At 39.4% G+C, this 24,356-nt stretch overlaps 1 protein-coding gene across 1 annotated transcript in view; it reads right to left on the bottom strand.

Annotated features, from left to right (window-relative positions):
- helz (helicase with zinc finger) overlaps window positions 1-23,236 on the bottom strand; it is a 51,180-nt gene extending 27,944 nt beyond the window's left edge. Inside the window, exons 1-16 of the mRNA XM_069529831.1 lie at window positions 23,111-23,236; window positions 15,504-15,746; window positions 13,345-13,381; window positions 12,682-12,806; window positions 10,758-10,814; window positions 10,437-10,485; window positions 10,137-10,212; window positions 9,435-9,633; window positions 9,058-9,165; window positions 8,821-8,962; window positions 7,941-8,096; window positions 7,433-7,703; window positions 5,785-5,911; window positions 5,447-5,659; window positions 4,490-4,620; window positions 2,196-2,375 (exon numbers count right to left, since the gene is read on the bottom strand). Of these exons, the coding sequence (XP_069385932.1) occupies window positions 2,196-2,375; window positions 4,490-4,620; window positions 5,447-5,659; window positions 5,785-5,911; window positions 7,433-7,703; window positions 7,941-8,096; window positions 8,821-8,962; window positions 9,058-9,165; window positions 9,435-9,633; window positions 10,137-10,212; window positions 10,437-10,485; window positions 10,758-10,814; window positions 12,682-12,806; window positions 13,345-13,381; window positions 15,504-15,728 (2,096 nt within the window). The 5' untranslated portion in view covers window positions 15,729-15,746; window positions 23,111-23,236. The remainder of the gene's footprint in view (window positions 1-2,195; window positions 2,376-4,489; window positions 4,621-5,446; window positions 5,660-5,784; window positions 5,912-7,432; window positions 7,704-7,940; window positions 8,097-8,820; window positions 8,963-9,057; window positions 9,166-9,434; window positions 9,634-10,136; window positions 10,213-10,436; window positions 10,486-10,757; window positions 10,815-12,681; window positions 12,807-13,344; window positions 13,382-15,503; window positions 15,747-23,110) is intronic.
- Between the last annotated feature and the right edge of the window lie 1,120 nt (window positions 23,237-24,356).

Genomic DNA, 24,356 nt, shown 5'->3' on the forward strand with positions numbered 1-24,356 from the left:
GTCATTTGTAGTGACACACTCAGAGGTACTCTACACTACAGCGACACTAAGAGAGAGCTTTGAGCAGTGGAACTGTACAGTAACATATACTGGGTAAACCTGAGCAGCGTCTTCATGACATCTTCTTCACCATTTTTAACAGTTTGATGAGCAGGCAGTACAAGTCCAGAGGGGTCACTCCCCCTTGTCTTAGCTTTTAAAATATCTAAAATTCATCCTAAACATAGAATATTAAATGTGTTCTGAGTGAAATGAGAAATGAATATTACATTGCAACACATTTTCAGAGCCCTTTTTTTACATTACATATATACATCCCTCTCTCCCTTATTAAAGTACTCAATGTTAGCTTCTGTTCAGGGGACACTGTCCGAGGCATTCATTTTTCATAAGGACCAGGGAAACATTTATGTGATTGTGCAACATTGCTTTGCTTCTAACACAAGGAAATGCATGATTTCCTGTGGGTATCTGTAAACAGTGAAGGAGCTCACTAATAAATCTTTCTTTGTTACACAACACCATACAAGTGACATAACTTGATTAATCAGGTTATAGTTTGCACAAACATTCATTTCAGCCCAGGAAATGTGTTGATAATCAAACTATCTATGTGCACTGACCCCAAATGACACAAATTCATCCAAATGACCATGCACACACACACAGACACACACACTTTGCAGCTGAGTCTTCTCTTAACTTTAAATGTCAAACCCAAGAATGTTATTGGCCCGAGGCAAAAACTGAGGTGACTGCACATCCCAGCATCCCCCATCACCTCCACCATGCTCTTTGACTGACCTCTCGCCATCTGAAGCTTTTGTGAATGATGCCAAATTTGCACAAACATGCACACATCCACACACATGCTGCTTTCCTAAATAACCAAGACTGCATGATATATTGTGTGATTGTTCTACCAAATGCCGTGTGACAGACTGAAGTTACACTGTTGGTCAGCCAGTCAAGTTTGGGGAGGTACCCTGTTGGCCATGCACTTTCAAAATGACTTGGTGCAAACCGTTTACCCATCTAAACAAATCTAGAAAGAGATTGTACCAATCTTAGTCAATTTCCATAGAGGTCATTTGCAATATAACCCTCCGAGCTAGTGATTACAAAGAGGGTAGCTTGAGAAATCAAAGTTATTGATTAAATCCCAACATGCTGTAAGTCTGGTGAGAAAAGAACTACTTTAGACAAAAGGAAATAAAACAGGTAAAAAAAAACTTAACATATTTGTTAAGCCATGTAATGTGGATAACACTGATGTGTAAGGCAATGCACAAGATGGAATGTCAAGCTGAAAGTTCAAAGCTCAAAGCCTCTGTTTGGGACAACCTACTGCTGTTTGCTGCTATTTTCACAACTGATTCTTGCAAACACTCAGTTCTAGAAAAGACTGACTGAACTAAACCTGGAAAATCCGTTACAAATGTTATCATCATTGTACTCATCACTACCATCTGACATGACATGCCTCGTCAAAGAGAAGCATTTCCAGCCATCACATTACAGAGGTAGTGCGATATGTGTTCAATAATCTAGTATGGCTCTTGAAGGATGTTATAAAAAGTGAAATTGCCCTTGATGGGAGAAAGGTTCCCCTTCGCTGCTTTAAGAAATTCATAAACAACAGCCTCAAAATGACTATAAAGTTGAATCATTAGTTCTCTAAATCAGCAAAAACTGAGCATTATAATCTTAATGGAGGTAGAATTTTTGCAGGGATGTTGTGTTAGACTGCACTGATAGAACAACCCTGAAAGTGAAGTGACAGTGCTTTGCTTTACAACTACATTACTTAAATGCCCCTTTTCCACTGGTCAAAAAAAAACAACAAATACCTACCAGCTCCTTTGTCTGCAATGGGAATGGATACATCGGCATTGACTCCTATATCAAATGACTCTGCAGTAGATACAGGTTTTTATTGGCTCTGTCTCTCTTTAATGGAAATGTACTAATTCTGCAAAACAGTTTTCAGTGAGTTTGTGATGTCAAACAAGGTTGAAAAAAAAACAGAAAGGTATATTCCTTTACTCACAATTTTTTGCGAGTTTACCCTTGTTTAATTTGGCTTACTTTGGTGTTGAAGAGGTATGAAATATATATTTGCCCAGATAGAAGACTATCTCTCCAAACCACCCTGTAATGCCAACAGAGGTCAAAATTATTCAAAATGCACACACCTGCTGTGTTCCTGGCGGAGGATGTGTTTGACAGCCTGTGCCAGGGTGAACGTCTTGCCGGTGCCGTACGGCCCAATGATGAGGATTGGGGGTAGAGAGATGGAGAGGGGTGTGGTGATGGCCAGTATGGCCTCTTTTTGTTTGGCATTCAGACGGGGGTCCAGCTGCTCATCCCACTGCCTGAGGGTTGAGAGAGGATGAGGAAATTATTAAGAGAATTAATACAGCAACTTTTATTTTATTTTCACACATTTTGGTAAAACATTTCTGCATAATCAAGTAATAGCCTTTAAACATGAGACATTCTGCTCATTTAATTAACTTAAGTGGGAAAGAGATAAAAAAATACAAATTATGGCTAAGAATGAGAGGAAATGTATGCTCACACATAAACTTCACATGACAAATAAGACTGTCACTCAAGAGACATACACAGTATTAATACGTTATACAGTCAAAGCTGTTGGCACACGTGCACAGCCAGGTCATCAATGTTGAAGTGACTGGAACGATCCGGATTCATGATCAGACATAATTGATTAATAACTAAATAAACGTGGTTATCAGTCTGTGTGTGAAGAGTGACAGAGACTAGCAGACACAGGCTATGGACAGGAGAGAAGGTGTTCCCACAGATTATCACACAATGCAGTGTTTAAAATTCATTGTTGTGCGTGGAGAGCACTGACCACTGCTGTAGACTTACTGTTGTAGTCAGGTTTTTTTCATTGAATAACTTGTTTTGTAACTTGTAATAACAGTCTAGTGTGAGTTACATGCATGTTAGTGCGCATGTGTCTCTTAGCATCACTGTCCTCATTATGAAGGCTGAGTCCTCTAAAGCTGTGAATCCACCAACACCAGCTGAGACATAGTTGGGGGGGCTGAAAGATACTGCAGTGTTCGAATCTGAGTGAGTGAGTGTGTGTGTTTGTCTCGCGTGTGTGTGAGTATCATGTGTGTGTTTAGAAGAAAGATGATTGATAAGATGAAAACTGCTAACAAATAAACCTTTTCTGTACACAACATGAATGTAATGTGTTGAGCTTCCACGCTAAGAAAAAAAGGAAGTCACACTTATGTATAGTTTCTATCATCACTCTGACATAACTAATTAGGACATCTTGATACTCACTGCCTGGAGTAAGAGGCATAGCAGCTCATTTGTTAGAGTGATGCAACCACATCTGGACTATTGGGTTATTACAATACAATACAGATTACAAGTGGATAAAAAACTAAAACAATAGAGGTCAAATCTAAAAATTCAATTGCACTGGGGTGCAACATGGCCAACTGGTGTCCATGCTACCATCACCGCCTTTGATGCAATGCCACAAGTAAGACTTATATGAAAGAATAAAATGGCCAGTTTACATTAATAATCTATCTTCTTTTTACATCTATTTTTTGAGAACCGAGTACATTGACTTCTGAGGCGTATGATGTAGATCGGAGAGGATAGCATAGTTATTAACTGCTGTTCATACGTTTTTTATTTCGCTCTTCAAAAAAAATCTAAACCAAGATGCACAGCTTTAAACCACAAAGTATACTTTGGAAAACTTTGTAATTCAAGTGTGAAGGTATGAGTTTATAAAAGAACTTCTTCTGTGTTGCCATCCTAATGACATCACCACTTGGGGCAAATGCAAACTTTAAAACTTCAGCTGAATTCACTCCTCGGTCTACATTTGATGAAACGTCCTCACTTATCTAATTAACACAAAAGTCTGCATCAATCATATTCTGGAGCAAGAGATAAAGCAACAGTCTGGAAAATCACAGCGGATTATATTTGGCTTTGGCTCTAGTCAATAAAGATTACTACCTCGCTCCCCTCACCTGACCCCTCAGCAAGATATCTAAAGCTGCAAGGAGCTGCCGACGTTTCAAACTGACCACCAAGTCAGTAAGGCAAGGGATATTCAGGTAACTCTCAAATTGATGTGGTGTCCCCTCTGTGAGGGTATTTGTCAAGTTAATGTGATGTGCAGGTATTAAAAGAGTTTCTGTATAATCGAGGATCAGCAGTATTTATCATACACAACAGTGTGTAGATGCTGTGCACACACACCTTTCCTTCATTTCAAAATTATATGAATATGAATTATATGAATTCTGCCACGTGTGCAAAGTAAAAATATATTTTCCTTGACTTCATTTGATTATTTATCTATATTTAACTTCTATATTTACTTCTGTTGGCTGCCTGAAATGTAAAACTAATTTCATGATTAGTCTGAAACATTCATGCATTAGCTTATATGTATGTGTTGTGGTGGAATACACACCGGTTTGGGCTCCAAGGGATGGTGGGGACAAGGCTTATGTCAGGGAAAAGGATGGTGTTATCTTTGATGCGATCCAGGGCATAGTGCATCTCACAGAGCGGCAGTCTGTTCAGCTGGAACTGGAGCTCCACCTGACACAGAGGAAACATCCTTGAGCTTACAAAGAAGTCTGTTTGAAAAACCTCAACCCAATCATCTATAACTCACATCCCTTCAAAATTAACATTCGAAATCCAAATTTGATGCATCCATTTACTTTGGTTTCTTTATTATATGGGTCGGACACTAAATATAATGCAAAGCAAGAGGGAGGCTGTCAAGAGGAAAGCAGTGAAAAGACCATGCCAAAGAATGAAATAAACAACAAATAGAGGAGCAGGAAGATCTAAAATTTACAAGAGAGAGAGACATGATAAATCAAAGATGTGCGAAACATTGCAAGAACCCAGAGAGGGAAATGAAATCGTAGCACATAATATAGGAGCAGCGTATGCACAAGAAGAAGAAGATTATGCTCCCACATTGATAGGATGAGGGTTGTTTTGATAACACAGAGCCTTGTTTCCTCTGCCAATGGCTGAAGGGGAGAAAAGAATATAAAACTGAGGCTGCTGAAGGTAGTATTTAATAATGGGAGATTTCTCAGAACCAGAGAACCTGAGATAAAACAGTGCAGTCAGTGCACACACAGGTTTTCCTGGAAAGATTACCTTCTTCTGTCCTATTACTTTTTATTAAAATGCTAATCAATGGATGAACCTTCAAAGTTTTCCAAGGCCACAACATCTGAGCAAAACGAATCATGAGTGGGAGGCTAACTAACATCTCCTAGGCCGTACAAAAATGTGCTTGTGTTACAAGATCATTCAGCAGTCTTCTACACTCCGTTGACAATCCATCTGTCTTATATTATATCTGGTGGTGACAGCAGGACAAAGACACATGTGCAGCCAATACCTGTAGTTCTCTGTCTGATTGCAGCCCCAACTCCTCACAGCAGTCTTTGCAGATCCGTAGGAAGATGTAGTCCTTGGTCTTCTCCTCAATCACAGCCTCATAAACACGCTCTTTGACCCCCGGAGGCGGCTGGCAGCTGACCCCATCACGGCCCAAGGGGAGCACGAGGACTGAGTTTACCTTGGTCATCACGAGCCGACCAGCCAGTGTGTCCTAAGGTAAAGGGAAAAATTATATTCAAGAAAGCTAGCTAGCAGAAAACTAAGATGTAGATACAGTATTTAAAACAGAAAAGGCGTAAATAAATGTGTGTGGACTGTAACTGCAGATGGAGTTACCTCGGAAAGTGTTTCAGTGAGTTTGAAGCGTGCAAAGAGCTGTCCGTTCTGGGCGTACTTGGCTCCAACTGAAATGCCGGTCAGCATAAAGCTGTTAACCAGCTGGAGGTTCACTTTGATGTTAAACCTGTGAGGATGATAATGGACATTTGGTTTTCGCAGATCTGTGTTGTAATATTAGAACATTTCAAGAAACTGTAGCAATGAGGATATTGTTATCAATAAACTAGTACCAATATCCCAATAAAAATAACTTGTAAAATCTTTTTAATTAAAAAAAATGTAAGATCACTTAAATAAAATGAAATATTTGTGAGGCAGATAAATCATTTTTGTTGTGTCAGACATTCAGATAAAATAACCATATGGGCAAAGCTTCATTCATGCACATATTTAGTGCAGATTTTTAGGAAAATGTCCTTTCACTTTCCTCCAGACTGTTTAAGATTGCCCCTCTGATCTCTGCTGAGTTGAATATGATGAAATAGGATGCAATATTGTCAATGAACTCTGATGGATGATTGACATATGCAGACAGGTTACAATTCGTTTTTTATCTGAAAATCATTGGTGATGCACAACCAAAGGGACACTCGATTGGTTAGGGTGTATCATCAGCTTTCTGTTTGGACAAAAACAGACACGGGTTGGTTCTCAATGACTCACTCCATGCTCACGTCAGATAATCACCTGGTGCCTTTTAACCATCACGAGATTGTCAAATGGTGCCTTACTCGTTTCTTTCCTCAAGCAAGTAATTAATGTAGTCTGAGATTATTCAGAGAGTTAATCTAATAGAAATAGTTCTGAGATATATGTTAAGTTATAGTTGCATTTAAATGTATGGAGTAAGCTTCCATTAAGGGTTTAACACCTGGAGAGATCATTCATATGCACATTGGAAGTGCAGAGGATTAAAAGAACATTTCATCATTCAAGTAAGAACATAAAGGGATCCTTTATCTACTTCCTTACCAAGTCAAATGACACCGTGACTCATGAGACAAGAGCAAATGAAGAGCAGAAAAAATTAAGCATTCACTGTGATTTCTCTTGTAGTCAGCGCCACGCTTAGTGAAACCAGTGGAGCAGGAGGTATGGAATTTAAAAACAAGGTAAAAAAAATGTAGCATAATTTTCCTCGCCTACATCAGAGCACTCAACTCAATCAATGGCAGTGGCACTGTGAGGAAAGCTGTGTGTGAGATACTCTCTCACACAGCAAATTCACAATGGTCGAGTCTGACACCTTGTGGTGATATTTACATTTACAGCCTCAGACAAACTCCACCTCGGACCATGTATAATATCAATGATAATTTTTTCTGAGTCAGATAACAAATAATCAATATGTAAACACAATATAAAGACAACTACATTAGAGCCATTGCCAACTGTTTAAAATGATTTCTTGACAGGAAGGTTTTTTGTGGTAAAATTACACAATGAAATGTTTGACTGTTCAGGTTTGAAGAATGTGCAATTACATTCCAATTTTAAAAGCCCTGGTTGAAGGTTCAGTGAAAAGCTTGTAAGTGGAACTGGAATAAGACTATAAACAACTTATAACAATTGATTTCTGAATTTATCCATTTAAAATATGTTGTACTAGCTTGAGGGGAGGGACCATGAAAACCTGTGTACTCACTTGCTAACTTCCTTGTACTGTGCAATCTCCTCAATGTAGAGCAGGTCATGAAGCCGGGCCTGATAGTTGTCTTTGGTCAGAGTCTTGTCCAGGACTGACTGGGTGAAGAGCTGGTCGGCCGACAGAGGGATCTGATAGCGGGAAAGGAGGCTGCGCTCGAGTTCAGCCATCGTCTCATTAGGGGTGAATTCTACAATGGTCTTACAGGAGGAGTCCCAGCGCTTTGCAGTCATCAAAAGCTGCTGCCTGGCTGCCATCAAGTGTTCTAGGTCTGTAGAACAAAGAGCAAGGGGACAGGTGAAAGCATTAATTGATGTAATTTCTTGTTTGATCAATTTTCATTGACACTTTCAGCAAAAATATTACAAAAACTCCAGGCAAAAACAATAACAATACACAAACACAATATAAGACTGTGTTAGATACTAACAATAATGGATTCCTGGATTTTATAGTATTTTATACATTGACAAAATGTATGAAAGATGATTTCCTTGCTTTAACATACCTTCAATTGAGGCAGCATCCACCATGATCCGCTGCATCAGCACAGGTTCTGAGCCAAAGTCAAAAACAACTGTCTGTCTGAAGGTACCAAAGATCTCTGTGCTGAAGTTCACTGCTACCTTGTAGACACAGTTGTCCAGGCCATTGTCTGCTGCCACTGTCGGAACAGCAAAGTTGATTTATAACATGCAAACCACAGCAGACAAAAGACGGGACCGCTATAACTTACACATAGATGCAAATGGCACTCGAGAACAATATAGGTTGCAAATTCTACTATACTGTAACAACATTAAAATAAAAAAAGAATATGTAAAAAATACGTGAAAAGTTAACATGTATAGATTGCAATATTCTGTAAACAAGAATTAAATGTATTTATTAAATGATGATTAAAAGATATATTACAATCTTGTCTTGGATCTGTAGTAATTCTGAATGGAACAAAAGTAAGAGACTTGGAAAACCTATTGACATCATCCAGTATCAAAAACTCTTTGCACAAACCATGTAAGCACATACAGTATGATGTGTTCTTTGTCAACTGGCCAACAGATGTTAGCCTACACAATGTGTTATTGTTTTTTGGGGGGCAGTGTCAGTGCCAGGAACAGCCGCATTATTACATACAGTATTCATCTCTGGAGACCAATTTATATTGTGTCTGAAAACTCAAGACAGATCGTCTACATGTAAGTTTCTCAGTCAGTTTTGAAAGGTCTTAAGTCAAGCTGTGGAGAGAAGACTGGCTAATATTCTGAAATCTAAGGGAGAAAAAAAATGAACCCCTTCCCCCCAAAAAAATGTAATTCCTGTTCACAATAGATATATATATATATATATATATATATATATATATATATATATAAACATAGCCATACATGCTGTCTGCTCTCCCGGAGTCCACTCCTGGCAGCCTTTGGGGACAGCTTGAAGCCGCTCCCCAGCTGACACGCCCGTGATGAAGAAATGTGGTCGGTGGGCATCATAGAGCAGGGCGATGCGGTATAGCTTTCTTGCCGGCTAGTAAAAGACAGATGGGGTGAGATGCTAAGTAAACATACCTTCACCTTATTTTGTGTCATTCTGACATCTGATTAGACAACACTTTAACCTACCTTGCAAAACAAGGAGAATGTCCACGAGTGGGAGGATCTTTTGGTGGTGACAGTAACGGAGAGGCAGGAGCTGGTTTCTACATTCACTCCTTCTAAATAGTCACTTAGCTGGGGAAAAAAAATTGGACTGGTTGTGAGTAATAAGTTCATTGATTCATAAAATATAATGTAAGTAACTGCAAACATCACAGCCTTTGTATAAGCCTTTGTTAACAAAGACTAATACACATGTCATCCTCAATGTTGCCAAAAGAAACTTTATGAATTTTGCTACTTTGAAACTTCTGACTGCTCTGGGATAATGTCAAGGAAATTCACCAGCACCTTCACACGCTGTTTTTGCTATTTTACAGAGCATGTACCACAAAACCACTCACCACTTTCTCTGGGGAGAGGGAGTTCATCCACTTCTCTATCAGGGTCTCCATGTAGTTTTCAGTAAAGTGTTTGCTCTCCTGCTGCTGTTTGAGGCGGATGAGGCGTGACGCATAGCGTTTCTGCCACTCCATCAGCTCCTCCTGCGAGTGGGCTGATGTACACTGGGCCCCATACCGGCACAGACCCTGCTCCAAGTACCTAGAGCAAAAGGCAAACACAATGCTGAAGTGGTGCCAATACAAGTACATGATTAATCAATTTTTCAAATAAAAACAATCAATGCCGACTTAAACTAGCAGCTTTGCATCATACATTAATTCATATCAAGAATCATTCACAAGTTAAAACTTCCCATTAAGAATTTTCTGCCATGGTTTAATACAATGGCTATGGAGGACAACTAAAATTCAAAGAGTACGTCTAAGGTTCAAAAGATGTGTTATAACTCCTCTACATAAATATCTACTATGAATTCTAACACTTTGAAAATGATTCCTTCATGGTGGTGGAGGAGATTAAAAATTTGAATTTATGGCATTATTGCTTCAGAGTCACTGATACAATATTACTTCCTCACAGCATTATTAATCACTTTACAATCAAATACCTGTCAGTCACACAATCTCGTGTTCATTTTCTACTGCAATATTCCGGTTGAGAAAATAAATCGATTACTCGCACCTCTATGCAGTTTGGTTTACCTTTTACAGAGGGTGTACTCCTCACTGCTGGTGACTCCTCGGGGAGGAGGCCGGAACTGCCAGCCATCTTGAACCTCTGTCAATACAAACAGGAAAGTGGTCAATACAACACCAATAAAAACATTATGAGAGGTTTCAGTCAGCTGTTGATCTGTTTTGAATGTTCTCAGGCTGCCAACTTAACATAAATATGATTTACTGTACTTAAATATGTGTTTTTTCTGGTACAAAGCACAGTCATTCCTGTTTTTACAAGTTGGGGGAAGTATTGAAATCAACTGATGCTACAGATTTGCTCACCTTCCTCCTGGTCATCTGTGTATTCTGGTGCCATGTCCCTATTTATAGCCTGGCAGAGACAGAGGCGGGGTGGGTGCAGAAAGATTGTTACTATTATTATTATTATTATTGTGTATGTACAGAGATATACCATATATATCATATACCACAGCTACAAGCAAGTACTAAAAAAATTTGGTTAGTGTTGAAATCAGGCCATTACTCATTTTGATGACCAGCATCTGTAACCATTACGCTATCAGAGCCACCATCAAAAGGCAGAAACAAATTAGGACAGGAAACAACAGTACAATGTAGAGCACCAGGACCATACACACTTACCTCTATTTCTGAAAGGAGCATTTTTAACCTGGTCAGGTCTTTTGCAACAATGCCGTTCTATGAAAGGAGGAAAAAAGAGATCTTCATTACAAAAAACTACTGCAATTAGTTGTATGATAACTGTAACTGCTTATTTCCAGAAATCTAAAGGCAAGATTACAATTGATTACCTTCAGTTGTTACACAGCATACAATGAAACTTAGTATCTCCAAACGAAAGTGAAAGATATCAACTGAGAAGTGTGTGTGTAGCGTTCTTTTAATCATGTATGTTTTTCTTTAAATTAGTCACTTCTGTGGGTGGATTTCCTGTAAATGAATTAGGTCATTTTACAGGGTGATTTTTAACAAGCTTTCTATTGTAGACTTTATGATTCAAACTAGCCTTTATTTCATTTCCTACAAAGATCAAGGATTTTCTTCACCAAAGGCCATAAAAAATGTAATTACTGATTTGTCCTGTGACCTTCTCAAGGGCAGAGCTGGATGACACACTAATAAAATACTCAAATAGTGCAGAAATGTCAATACAACTTTTTTCTGAGCTGACTGGGTATCCTATTCTTCATTTTTATAGTTTTGGATATTTTATAATTGAAAATAAGTCTCCAATAAGACAAAATGTTAATTAATTTCCAACCTTACTTCTCACAGCAAAGATGCCAGCAGAGCTTCTCTTTAAATTCTTTAGAAATCATAGTTTAGAGAGTTCTGATTTCTGTCACCTGAAGTGACAAGTGCCACTTGCTGACTGAATTCAATCTAAGAAAAACAGTTGGCAGCTGGGTATACTCCAATAGCTGTGTATCAAATAACATGATTGAATGGCACCGCACAGGACACAACATTGGGCCATGATGAAGTCTCATCTTGTGTTTCCATTGTGATTCTCAAACCTCTTATTTTGCAGAGCAAATTCAATGGTTTGCCAAACGATTTTAGAAAACATAGAGAAACTAGAAAATTGAAGTCCAAGAAAGGATAACTTAAGTTACAACTTAAATTCAAAGATCGAGAGGATGAGGAGGATTTCAGGGAAGACAAAGAAAAGGAAGCTTGTGAAAGTGAGACGTGGAAAGACACTCAGCTTGAGCTGTGTATAGATATTGTTTGTCCCTAAAAGAGAGAGACAGAGGGAGAAAGAGAGGCCTGCCTAGTAAACAGGATTGTCCTCGCTTGCATAAAATGTTGCATGACCTTGGGCCAAGCTCTGAAAATGAGTGTGTGCATGTTAGTGTGTGTGTGTGTTACAGTGTGCAGGAAGTGGTTCCAAGTGTGGAGCTGAGGGAGGCACCTTGGCAAAATAGTGTGTTGATGTATGAAGAGAGTGGTTGGGATAAGCAAAGGGAGGCAAATGTCAGAGAGAAGAAAAAGTGGGAAAAGGAAGAACTTGTAAAAAGTGACCTGTGTGTGTTAACATCCAGAAATGAATGCTACGTCTTAGACATTGATGTTGGTGTCGCCCTTGTCTTCATCAAATGCAGTGTACATTTGAATAAATGTGAAAACAGTTGTTCTTAATTTGTTTTTGATAGGCCATGTGTTTTTTCCCCTGAGTGCCCATTTTAAAAAGTAAATGGACTGCATTTATAAAGCACTTTTCTAGTCTTAATGACCAGTCAAAGCGCTTTACAATGCAGTTGACATTCATCCATTCACATACATATTCAAACAGCACTTCTTTATGAAGCGCTTTGTCTATCAGTCATGCACATCATTCACATGGTGCAGACAGGAGAAATACACGGTTCAATGTCTTGCCGATGGAAAATTGCAAATTTCGCACTCTGTAGGCCTATTAGATATTGTGGATCACCTATGAAGGGTGAAATATTAAACCTCAAACCTGATACGCACTTTGCCATAACTGCACTCACAATGTAGGCTGCGTGTATATATTGCATACACAGTTCATTTATCATACCATTGGCTCTCCATACAAGGCTTTAGAGAGGATGCTGGCCACCTCCTGCAGGCTGCCATCCAACAGCATGGAGCGCAAGCTGACTTGTAGCGAACCATCTCCCCTGGCAATCTCTTCTACCAGGACTAGGACAGGACAAAGAACACAGAGAAACAGGTAGGCAGAGAATTTATCCAGGTCACTCAGTTAGCATGTATTGCTTCCAAGTCTGTGCTAATTAAAATAAATGAAAGAGATTGCAATGCAGCTTAAAAAGGTGTCATGAAATAGTAAAAAAAAAAAAAAAGTAAATGTTATCCATCCTGAAAGTCAAAATATTATTGTGGATCTCATTCTACTAAGCAGTGTACAGTGGGTTACATCAGGCTTACCGCAGTTCTGGTTACTATGTCACTAGGGCAAAATCATAATTTGACCCTAGACAATTCATTACTGAACAATGCATTTGTTCACTTAGCCTCTGTCTTTCAACTCTGACATGAAGCAGTGACAGTAATCCAATACCAGACTGCCTGAATTCTGCTGAGTAAACAAGCCCACATTCTTCTACTACACAGATGTCAGAGAACATTAAAACTTGCTGCCTCTCTCCTTCCTACAATTTATTTACCACTACACCGTACATAGTATCAGCAGATGGTTCCCATTCAAACTGCTACTTACCATGTTTGCAGTCTTCATCTGCTTCATCATAGTTTTTCTGTTGGCAGAAGGACAAAAATAAAGTTGGAAAAGTGGCAGCCATATCAAATATGAATACTTGGTGTTTGAGGGTCACAGCTTTGCATATGTTCCAGAAATAGCTACGATGAAGTCCCCCACACTATCATTATAAGACCTAAGTAGTTTCCATGATCTCAAGGCTTAAATTACTGGTATAAATGTTGTGGTATGGGAAGATAACATAACAATACCATGGAAAGAGGAAAGGTAGGGTTTATTGTTCTTATTTCTACCCCACTGATTATATGGACGTCACAGATTTAAATGACCCAACGTCATTTCAGTGTAATGCAGTAATTTAGGGATATGAGATAGTGTCCTCTATTTGATGACGGTTATCTGACAGCACAGAGTCCCCCCTTAAAATTTTATAATTTTTCAAACAAAAGGTCTCCACCCCTCCGACCTAAAGAACACCCCTGCATGTATTCTGCACACCGGCCTAAGTGTGAATGCCTGGTAGAAAAGAAATGGAAAACAAATGACGGATAAAAAATAAGATGGGAGAAGGGAAAGTGTGTGTGTGTGTGTGTGTGTGTGTGTGTGTGTGTGTGTGTGTGTGTGTGTGTGTGTGTGTGTGTGTGTGTGTGTGTGTGTGTGTGTGTGTGTGTGTGTGTGTGTGTGCTGTACAGAGGAAAAAATGAATAGTATTCTCAGGTTATTCATGTGGAGCTATATGTACAACCTACAATTCCATCATGATAAAAAGAAAGGTGTTTGTTCTCTATATGCTACAAAGACACACTGACCCTTCAGAAACCAAGAAACGTGTTATGTGCAGCTGCATGTTAACTTTTATGTTCTTTTCAGATTTGCAGGGTTAATAACCCTCAGAGAAAACCGGTCTACCTAAGATTTCACAGGTAACTTTGCCATATGAAAGAATGTAACAGAGACTGTAATTAAAGTTGGAATGCAATCAGCTCCAAGAGTATTTGGTTAAGATTTGGTATCCAAGCATAACCACTTGACTTGAAAAGAAAACCATCAAGATGTGAATCAAGTTTAGACGTTGAGCTTTGATTAAATGGTTTAAATCTTGCATTAACCATTTGGAAATTACAACCATTATTATACAGATTCCCTCTATTTTCAGAGGCTCAAAAATAACTGGGAAATCTCATCTAATTTTAAACGTAAGGATTCTTTTTTAAACTGGGATGAAAATCTTGACGTTTGGAAGCCATGGATGTCATCACATGCTGTTTCCCCCCTTAAGAAGTTTTGCTTTACCACTTGAATTGCCACTTGTTTGTGCTTTTCTGCTACACTTTTGTCTTCAGTCAGTGAAAAGTGTAAAAACCAAAAATGCTTATTAGGCATCAAGTGACTGACTTGGCTACAGAAGAATATTCATAAATGACCAAAATTCTTTGAGAACCTCTATGTTTGCTTTTGCAATATTTTCCATTATCTATCCGTACTGTGAAGTACCGGCCGATCAGTTCCACAGTGTTTGGTTGAATGTGAGCAGACAGTGTATCTCTATACACTTCAGAATTCATCACTGCTATACTTCTATAAGCAGTCGCATCATCAATTAACACCAGTGACCCATTGGCAGCCATACAAGCCCATGCCATAACACCGTCTCCACTGTCTTTGACAGATGATGTTGTATGCTTTGGCTCTAAAGGCATTCCTCTCCCTCTTCATACATTTCTCCTCCCATCATTCTGGTACAAGTTAATCTTGGTTTCATCTGTCAACTGAGTCTTGTTCAGAACTGGGCAGGCTATTTTGTTTTCTAATCTAATGTGATTGACCAGTTGAATTAAAGCTGAAGGTCTGCACAATCGTATCTTGATGGTTTCATTTAAATTCACATTAACATTAAGTATTAAATGTGGGAAAAATGTGTTTCCTGATGAAATGCTCTTTCTTTTCCATCACTGTCACTTATATAAAATTGGGATGCATTGGCAGTTATCTGAGGTCACTGTTACAAGCTCCTACACAACTCAGCAGATGTTCATCCAGAAAAATGTTGCACCTAAGATACACAGCAGCATAACATGCAGCTAATATTACAACAGAGCCCCAGTTTTAGGCTACACTGTCCACTTAGTTAATTCATGCTTGCTACAACAGCTGCTCACCAGCTGCAAGAAGGCAGCAATTCGATAGAGCAGGGCGCGGCTGCGGAGTGTTCCGGTGGTGGCAAGGGATGGAGGGCTCGGCGGGACAGGGGCACCAGAGGATGGGGCTTGGGGTACAAGGACCACCAGGGCGTCCGTGCTGTGGGTGACCGCCGCCTCGTACTCCCGCCTGACTAACGATCTGCTGGCTTCTTCACATGACTTCTCCGCTCTCCTGTCCGCCATGACTCAGGGACAAAACGTCTGTAAGCAGAAAAAGATGAGGAAAAACAATATGAACATCTTTTCTTGTCACACAAAAAATACATAGCAGTTTCAGGATATGAGCTCTGACACAGAGGTGCTTAGAGTTGAAAAATGTGTCTTTTTACTTATGCGTCTCTTTACAATATTATGCAGGTGATTATTGCCATTTGAATGATGCCAATGCTCGTCTTACTGTAGATTGTTCACAAAACTCTCCAGGGTTGTGCACTAAAGAACACGAGCCAATATGGAATGTTTTTCTTCCAACAGGAACTGAAATTCTGTTTAAACACATTTTATTCAAAAGCCGGGATTGTTACCCTGCACACCAGGATAAACAAGGGCAGGGTATTGTTGGAGGGATCCACTGTGTTTCTATCTTCGGAGGAGTGGGTCATTTGTTTACAATTCCTCTCCCACCAATTATCCACTTCAAAATCCATCCTTCAAAAATGAACTACGGTAAACGATATAGATGATGGGAGGGCCCTGAAGCTGCAGCAAGGCATCATTCCATCCTTGGAAGAGCAAGAAACTACTTTAGACTTCATATGCCATGCAAGTCAAAAAGTAGTCTGCATCTGCCGTCTTACAGAGTATGACTGTCTGTATGACTTATACTAAAATGTTTATGCTGCACACAAATTGCCAACCTAATGCCACCAGAAACTTCACTCTAAATGTCAGTCAGCTGAAACCAAGTCAGATTGGAGCAAGAACAGAATCAGCTGCTGTTCAAATTATACATTGAGAAGGGATTTAACCCCCACCACACTAATGGATAACCAATCAACTGTATACCTCAGAAGGTATACAATTTATCCTGCTTTTAATTATCTTAAATGGAACCAAAACAATGTTGTATAAAACCAATAAAAACACTTGAAGGATAAGAACCTGTCAGTTGGACCAAACAGGTAATCTGAAGACCAAACAGGTAATCTGAAGAATTCACCAGCCTTTTTTCTACCCAATAGAAGAGGTGTTTAATAGGTAACAGTATACAATGTGGACGTCTGCTCACCAAGATCCATGTCATTTGGCTGCTCTGTGTCACCACTCAACAGGAAAAGGGATGCAGCTCCTAAACGTTTGCTCCCTCATACCTTATAATAACTGTAATTAATTAAAGTGAATTAAAATATAACTCCAGCTAGCTGGGAAAACTGCAGTCATATAGGCAGCCTAAAGCATTATGTTGAACACACTTTTGTATCATCTCAACTTAGCTCTCAAGTCAACAACAGTGGAGTCAACTGTCTGGTGTCATCTGACTGCTTAGACTGATGGCAATATCATAATGCAGAATATAAGGGCTTCATTGAGGCCGCCGCTTTTGAATGAGAGAGTTGCGACACTACCATTGACTTGGCACTGACTGTTGTATTCTGAGAATGCAGAAGTGACTCAATAGTTCTAGCATCAAACACCATTCATTTTCAGTGTTCCCAAAGCACGCTCACAGGTAAGTTGATGAAATTAATCCTCTTGAATATAATTAATTTATTTGTTGTTAGCTTTAATGTTTAGCTGAATAATGGCTGGTTAGATTCTAATTTCAGTTAGCTAACGTGAGCAACACTTCACTAACTGCCAGTCAGCTGCTCTCCAGATAAATCCAATTAATAACAGTAATCTTTGGTTGTTAGCTTTGCTGTAAAAATTAGCAACTCCTGTATGGATTGTGTAAATGCATCTGATTTAAATGAATGATAGCTTGCTCAACTACATCACATGCCTGGCTTCTACTGTATCTCTCAAGGTTGTTTTTTGGTGGAGACAACAGTTTGAATCCCCCTTCTGACAATAAGGCTTTTCTTACATAAATTTCCCTTGGGATCAATAAAGTATCTATCCATCTATCTATCTTTCCATCCACTTCAGTTATTACACACATCATTTGTTGAGATAGTGCATCACAGGTGATAAAGCAGCAGCATAAATGGATGTGGATGATCATAGTTAAAAGGAGGTAAGACTGCAGACAGATAATCACTTCACACAAATTTTTGCTGATATGTGAACTCACAAGACTGACTTTAATGGAAGACAATTATATACAAAAGATCAAAACAGGAAAAAGGTATGTAATTGTCAGAAATAATCTAGTTAAATCAGCGCCTCTAGACAACAAATACTGAACATTTTGATGTTCATCGAGGAAAGATTGATTGCGGGACTGTTAGACTTCATTTATAGTTAGTGTACCTAATAAAATGCCAAACTCTACATATGCTTATAGGCTTTAGAAACATGTGGAAATTACATATTTTAACAGTATTGGAGTCCAATGTCCCAGCATCAATTACCCAGAAAGGCCCTCTTGCATATTTTGGCAAATATGTAAATACTGTACATGAGATATATTTATTTGACCTACATGGACGTTTACACATATTTGCCTAAGCTACTGATCTTTACCTTGAGTACGAGAATATGTGCATGCCTGTGTAGAGCACGTGTGTGTGTGTGAGTGTGTTTGTAAGAGTATAGTGCTTGTGTGTGTCTGTGTGTATGTGCGCATCAAGGGACAGTCCTAATGTAGTGGAGATCGAAAAATGTCTCACCAGTCTGCAGGACCCACAAATTTAAGACTAAAATCATAATTGAATTACATTCATGTATTGAGGTACAGAGTAAAAAGAACAGAAATCATGCCAATGCCTACTGTCGCTGTGTACTCTCACTTTGACAATGTCAACTTCCTGTATCATTGGTTTTCTGTGTGTATTTAATTTATGTCCTTCAATATATTTACTTTAACACGGTTTAATCTTTCTTTACTACTCCCAGTTCACTTCAGCAACAACAGACTCAACCTGAGGCCTGATACCTGGTCTGCTTCCAGTGGTCGGAAGTAACTAAGTACATTTACTCAAGAATTCTTATTTTCATCTCCGAGGTAAACATTGTTCTTTTCACTTTACAATTCACTACTAAATTAACTATTTATAAAAACCCTCTTGGATTATCTGACAAAGGTGCTTCTTGTTGCCTCAGTATGTCTATGCAAGAAAAGCAAACCAATTTAAAGGAGAGAAAACAGGGAAATCGATCAGTCATTGCACAAACATCAGGTATAACCAGTACAACGATTTGGAAAAGTGATAAAGAAAAAAACTACTGGTGTGCAGCGCAACAGACAAACATGTCAGCCGAGGAAACGACAACAGTTTTTTGATCACTTGGGTGGGTTCAAAATAAAAGTTTTTGAGTTTTTACTAACATTGCATGGATAAGCAATATTTTATAATTCAACCCTGATTTTTGCATTTAGTGTTCACTGACCAGTTCTCCTTTCCTTCTGCTGTTGTGGTGAAAGAATGCAGTGGCTATTTTGAACACTTGTATCCCTTTCCAGGCACAGTGTCTGCCATCTTTCACTCTCTGTAGGAGGTCAAAAAGTTTCATTGCAGACTGTCCACTCAAGAAAAAACTTATTTAATTAAATAAAAATGTTTTGATCAAAGTGGTTTGTTTTGCCTGGTTTATTTTGAACTTTTGACCAAACTTCTTTCTTGGTTCAAATTGAGCAGTTGCCTGCATTAATTTATAGATTTGCATGCTCATGTAAATGTGAACATAAGACAACTTTTAGGTGTGAATAGTTATGTCCATAGAAACATGAGAAAACTAGAAGGGTTCTAAAAAGAGTGCATACCTGCACAGAGGCCTGACAGTCCCCTTAAATTCAATCAAGCCTTATAGCTAAGCCAACAAAACAATGTAAATCACAAAATCATAATCTCCGTTGCAGAAGAATGATCATAAAAAAACAAACCAAAAAGAGAAGATCTGGATTTTTATTTGGATCTGCACCAAATTCGACACACTCATAAATATCAGCATCCACCAAATTTGCCTGATTTTTTTTCATCAAGATCAATGATTACTCCCTGGGAAATCTGTGAATAAGTCAAGAAAGTTAATGATCCTGCTGACAAACAACAAGCCAATCAACTAGCAAAGGGGCAAAGTATAACCTCTTTGGCAGAGATATATATTAATACATACGTAATATGAATGTGTGTGTTTCGAGAGCAGCCACACTTTCTTTGAAAATGTTACACAGAAATAGTGATTAATGCCTCCATCACCTCCCTCGTAAAATTATTTTTTTAATCTATTTTAAGTGCAGTGGATATAGTAATGAGTGTCCATTGTGTGTAATATTTACAGATATTGCAAATACAGACTAAGCTATTGTTTATCACACTTGAAATTATTCAAACAAATTGACACTACTTGATAACTTGTGCTAAACATTACAAATAAGGATTTTGCTGTGTTGTGACACTTGATAACCACAGAGCCAAATGATCAGCGTGAACTATAAGGTCAAAGGAAATACATAGATACTGAATCCCAACTTAAGATTGAAATTCAGCACATCTGCTTTAGGCTCTGTACTGTCTTCACAGATTAGATGATGCATCGATCTCATGTGCCCTGATGAGTCAGGCATATGTGGTTCACACAGAGTCTATCTGTTGTGTTACCTGCCATTATGAAGAATTGGCCAGCACACGCACACATGCAGTACGCTCTCATGCACACTCCGACAGTAGGTGCACAGAGAGGGCTGTTGTATCACCAAGTTCTGCCTGCCTGCTGTGAGAAGTATACGCACCATGGGGATGCACACATCTTAAGGGGAAACTGTGTTATACCAGCTTCTACCTGCCTGCTGAGCTGGTAAAAACGTAAACAGAATTTGATGCAGTCCATAGTCTCAGTGATTCAGTGGGATTTCTCCTGGAGTTACCAATGGTCTAAGAGGGAGAGAGGGTGGTGAGCGTATACATGAGCTACCCAGAGCTCTACAATGATGCAACAAGACAAAACACTGTCAGAAATTTGGGTAAACTCAGAGGCTCATGCTCTCACAGTATTTCTACATTCAACTGCAACTGCAATCAAATCATATGGAACAAAAGCAAAGTATGATTCAAAGTGTCAAATAAATAGCATTTTCTTCTGGTCAAGTCCTGGAGTAGTCTTCAATATGCTAGTCGAGAAATCTAGCCCAAATCTCAGGTTCAAATTTACCCTTCCAGATAATAAATCTAAGCAAAAAGCTAATTTCTCACAGGTCCCTGGTTTGGTAAGATAGGTGATGCTTTTCTTTCTAAATGATGAGCTTCACAATCTGCTAACAAACAGCTGATGCGAAATTGAATTTGCTGTATAATGCCCTAGTCTCTATGGCCCCAGTGATATTTCATTCATGCCTTGTCAAACAGAAAAAGCAACAGGGCGAAGGCATGAGAAGCTAAATCTCAGTCTGCGATTACAAGAAGCAGCGTACCCTCCTCCACACAAACCAGCACAAATCAGGATAGGGAAGGTACACTGTGACCTGCTGGGGAACACCAGGGCCCCAATGCTCAACCTTGGCCAACAGCCTAGTAACTTTTGGTCCCATTTCCACCTCTCTGGTTTCACCATTGTCATGTCAGCTTATCACAGGGTGGCAGAGACAGAGCTTTTATCACAAAATGCTGCCTCAATACTGGCTTATCTTGAAAGAGTCATTGGATGTTAGCAAGAAGAGAAGGGGGGGGGGTAATTTTGTAATAAATAGCATTTTAACCTTGCATTAAGTGTTTCAGACAGTTACTTCTTGAGTACCCAGCAACAGGCAACTATGCTTGTAACAGCTGCACTGGCCCAACTGGCACTGCTTGTTAGTCAGTGTGTTCTTGTCTTTTTGGACCATTAACATACAGACAAATTCTGAGTTAACATACAAATCACAAGTTAGTGTTGATGTATGACATCCATCATAGGTTCTAATGGTTTTGATTCCACCCAGTATTAACATGAATGCAACACAATTTAATATTTGCACCTCATGCAATTTATTTTCCGTCATAGCCAGTGTTGCTAGAGAAAGCACACCCATCTCCCATTTCCTCAGACAGACACAGTTTGAATAAATGCAACAGAGTGGATGACCTCAGCTGTTAACACTTTGATTCTTCAAGTGCATGTGTCTAAAAAAATATTACAGCTCTGCTGTTCTTCATTACATCATATTTTTCACTAGAAATAAGGTGAAATGTTGCTGATTTCACTTCCTCTGAAAAATTCCAACGTTCATGAAGTTTTACTCTTATGAGAAGGCTCTACAGCAGTGTCTCCTTTTTTATGATGCACTGCCAAGTGGCCAGACAGAAGAAATAATGTTGCAGCACCTGAAATAACACATTTGAATCATATTAAGCATTTAAAATGAAAAACACACTTCGTGGGAGTTCAGGTGCATGCAGGGAAGTGTATTTAGACTGTGAAAATACGACAGCATAAACGTGCATCACACAAATATCTCATCTCATCACATTATTGCCACAGGGGCAACTATGACAGTGATGTTTCCATTTTGCAACATAAGATCATCACATTCTAGCTGGAACATCTGCAGTGTGTCACATGGGGGCTGGAAGTTGCTTGGACTTAAGCAGAGAAATGGAAAATAGCCTCGTGTATGAAACCAAACGGAAGTGATCTTAAGACAGAAAGAGGTCAATTCAAAACCTATGCAGCGTCTCGCACTCCGTGTTTGAGAGGTCTGCAGGAATAGCTGTTACCTAATGTGAGTGTGGCCAGACAGCCACTCCACGGGGGAAAGCAACAAACAGTTTGGCGGGATACAGTGGGTGGACACTGGGTCTGTTTTGTGAGATCCAGTCGTGGGATCCTACAACAGTGACCGCAGCCGCGTCTGCAGCACAGTGGAGCGGACGTAACGTTATTTTGGCTCGAAGGTGTCGCTGGCACCGATCTGAGGCAAACACGTCTGTAAATGAGGATTTTCTCGAAGCAGAACAGTTCAATGTAAAAACGAGCACACGCCACTGAACACAATCATCGACTTGTTTGGTGTTTCTACTTCTCGCTGTTGTTTGTCTGCTCAACTTGTCATGACTGTGGCAAGTCAGCGCGATGACGGCAGCGCCACAAAGCCCAGAAAAATGTCCCCCACGCACAGTGTAGGTTAACTTAGCGTCCCCGTCTGCACATTGTAAACACGGTAGCCTCACTAACCAGGCTGCGTGTGGCTAAAAGTTAGCACGTTAGCCGGAACACGGCCTTTCTTGGCACAGGCTCACAACAAGAATGGCTGGCTTGTGGACGCTAGCTAGCTAGCTAGCTAGGGTTCGCCGTAACAAAACGGGTTCGGGCCTGCGATTTTGCCACGGTGTTTACGCGCCTATAAGGGACGTGACATCGTGCTGTTGTCCGTGCACGGACTCGAAGCGTTCGTCAGTATCCCCCTGATTCGAACAAGGGATCCTGGTCACGGGCTCTGCGACGGAAAAGGCAACTGGAAGGGCTGAAAATGGGAAGTCAACACTTACCTAGCTTTACTTTCTACGCCATCTTGGATCCACTTGTCAGACCGTCGCAAAGCATAGTGGGATGTACTGATCTGAAGGTTGAGAGGACTGCGTGTGCGTGTGTGTGCGTGTGCATTTCTTTCTATGGCTGCTTGGATTTACCCACATTCTCTATAACTGGGATCACAAACATCACTGAACTGGTACTCACTAACTTCTTTGTATAAAATATAGAAATATATATATATATATGTATATATATATATACATATATATGTCCAATAGCTACTTTGGCTTTTTGGAAAGAAAAAAATATAGAAAAATCTATGAAATATTAAATTAGAACGTATGACCAGGGGCGTGCACAGACATTTTGAGGGGCCAGTGCACTAACCTGAAAAAAAGACAACCATCACCATCCCCAACAGTCCCATGCCCGTGTAAATTGAAGCCATATGATTTTGCATCTTGATTGCAAACCACAATATTCAAGCATCTGTTTGTAAAGTGTCAGATGATAAGGGGCACAGGGCATCGCTTTGTATCCTTTTAAACAAATATATTTTATAACCAAATGATATAGTTTGTTCAATTGTTAGCAACGGTTGGGATACTCATAAATATGCAGCCACAATGATAATAAAACCTTTTATTTAGTCAAAGAGGGGTAATTTAGTCAAAGATGGCAAATGGGCAGTTGCAGCTTATATAACCTGTGACCAAACCTTGTGGAGCAACCGAACACAGTGATTCTGTTGATTGCCTTTGCTTCAACATTGAGCGGATTCTCAATTATCAAACCCTTACCAGGCTGAACCTATATTAAACTCAAGGTGGGATGTCAATGAGTTTGTGTCTAAGCACAAGAGGGTCAGTCAACTGCTGAGGATGATAGGGGACAGAAAAAAGCTTAACAGCAAAGATCATCAGCTGATTGGAGTGTGAGGACTGACACAGTTGAGAATGATTTGCAGAAATAAATAAAAAAATATCAAAGAGAGAAATAAAATCAGTGATACAATACAAATGTATTGCTGAGAGGCTGATGTTAGTGAAGCTATAACAACTGAATAATAGTAAGGTGTCTCTATGCAAGGTTAAACTACAGTATGTAAGTGATATATCTCTTTTATGGAAGACATTTTGGCACATCATGGTAGGAAAAGCATGTGTTTTCATTTACATCCATGATGGCTGAAATGTATTCAGTGAACGGAAGCAGGTGTAGCTGAGCATCTTTATTGAGTGGAAAAAGCAAGTGATGGCA

Source organism: Paralichthys olivaceus, chromosome 8, assembly GCF_024713975.1.
Source record: "Paralichthys olivaceus isolate ysfri-2021 chromosome 8, ASM2471397v2, whole genome shotgun sequence".
NCBI lineage: Eukaryota > Metazoa > Chordata > Actinopteri > Pleuronectiformes > Paralichthyidae > Paralichthys > Paralichthys olivaceus.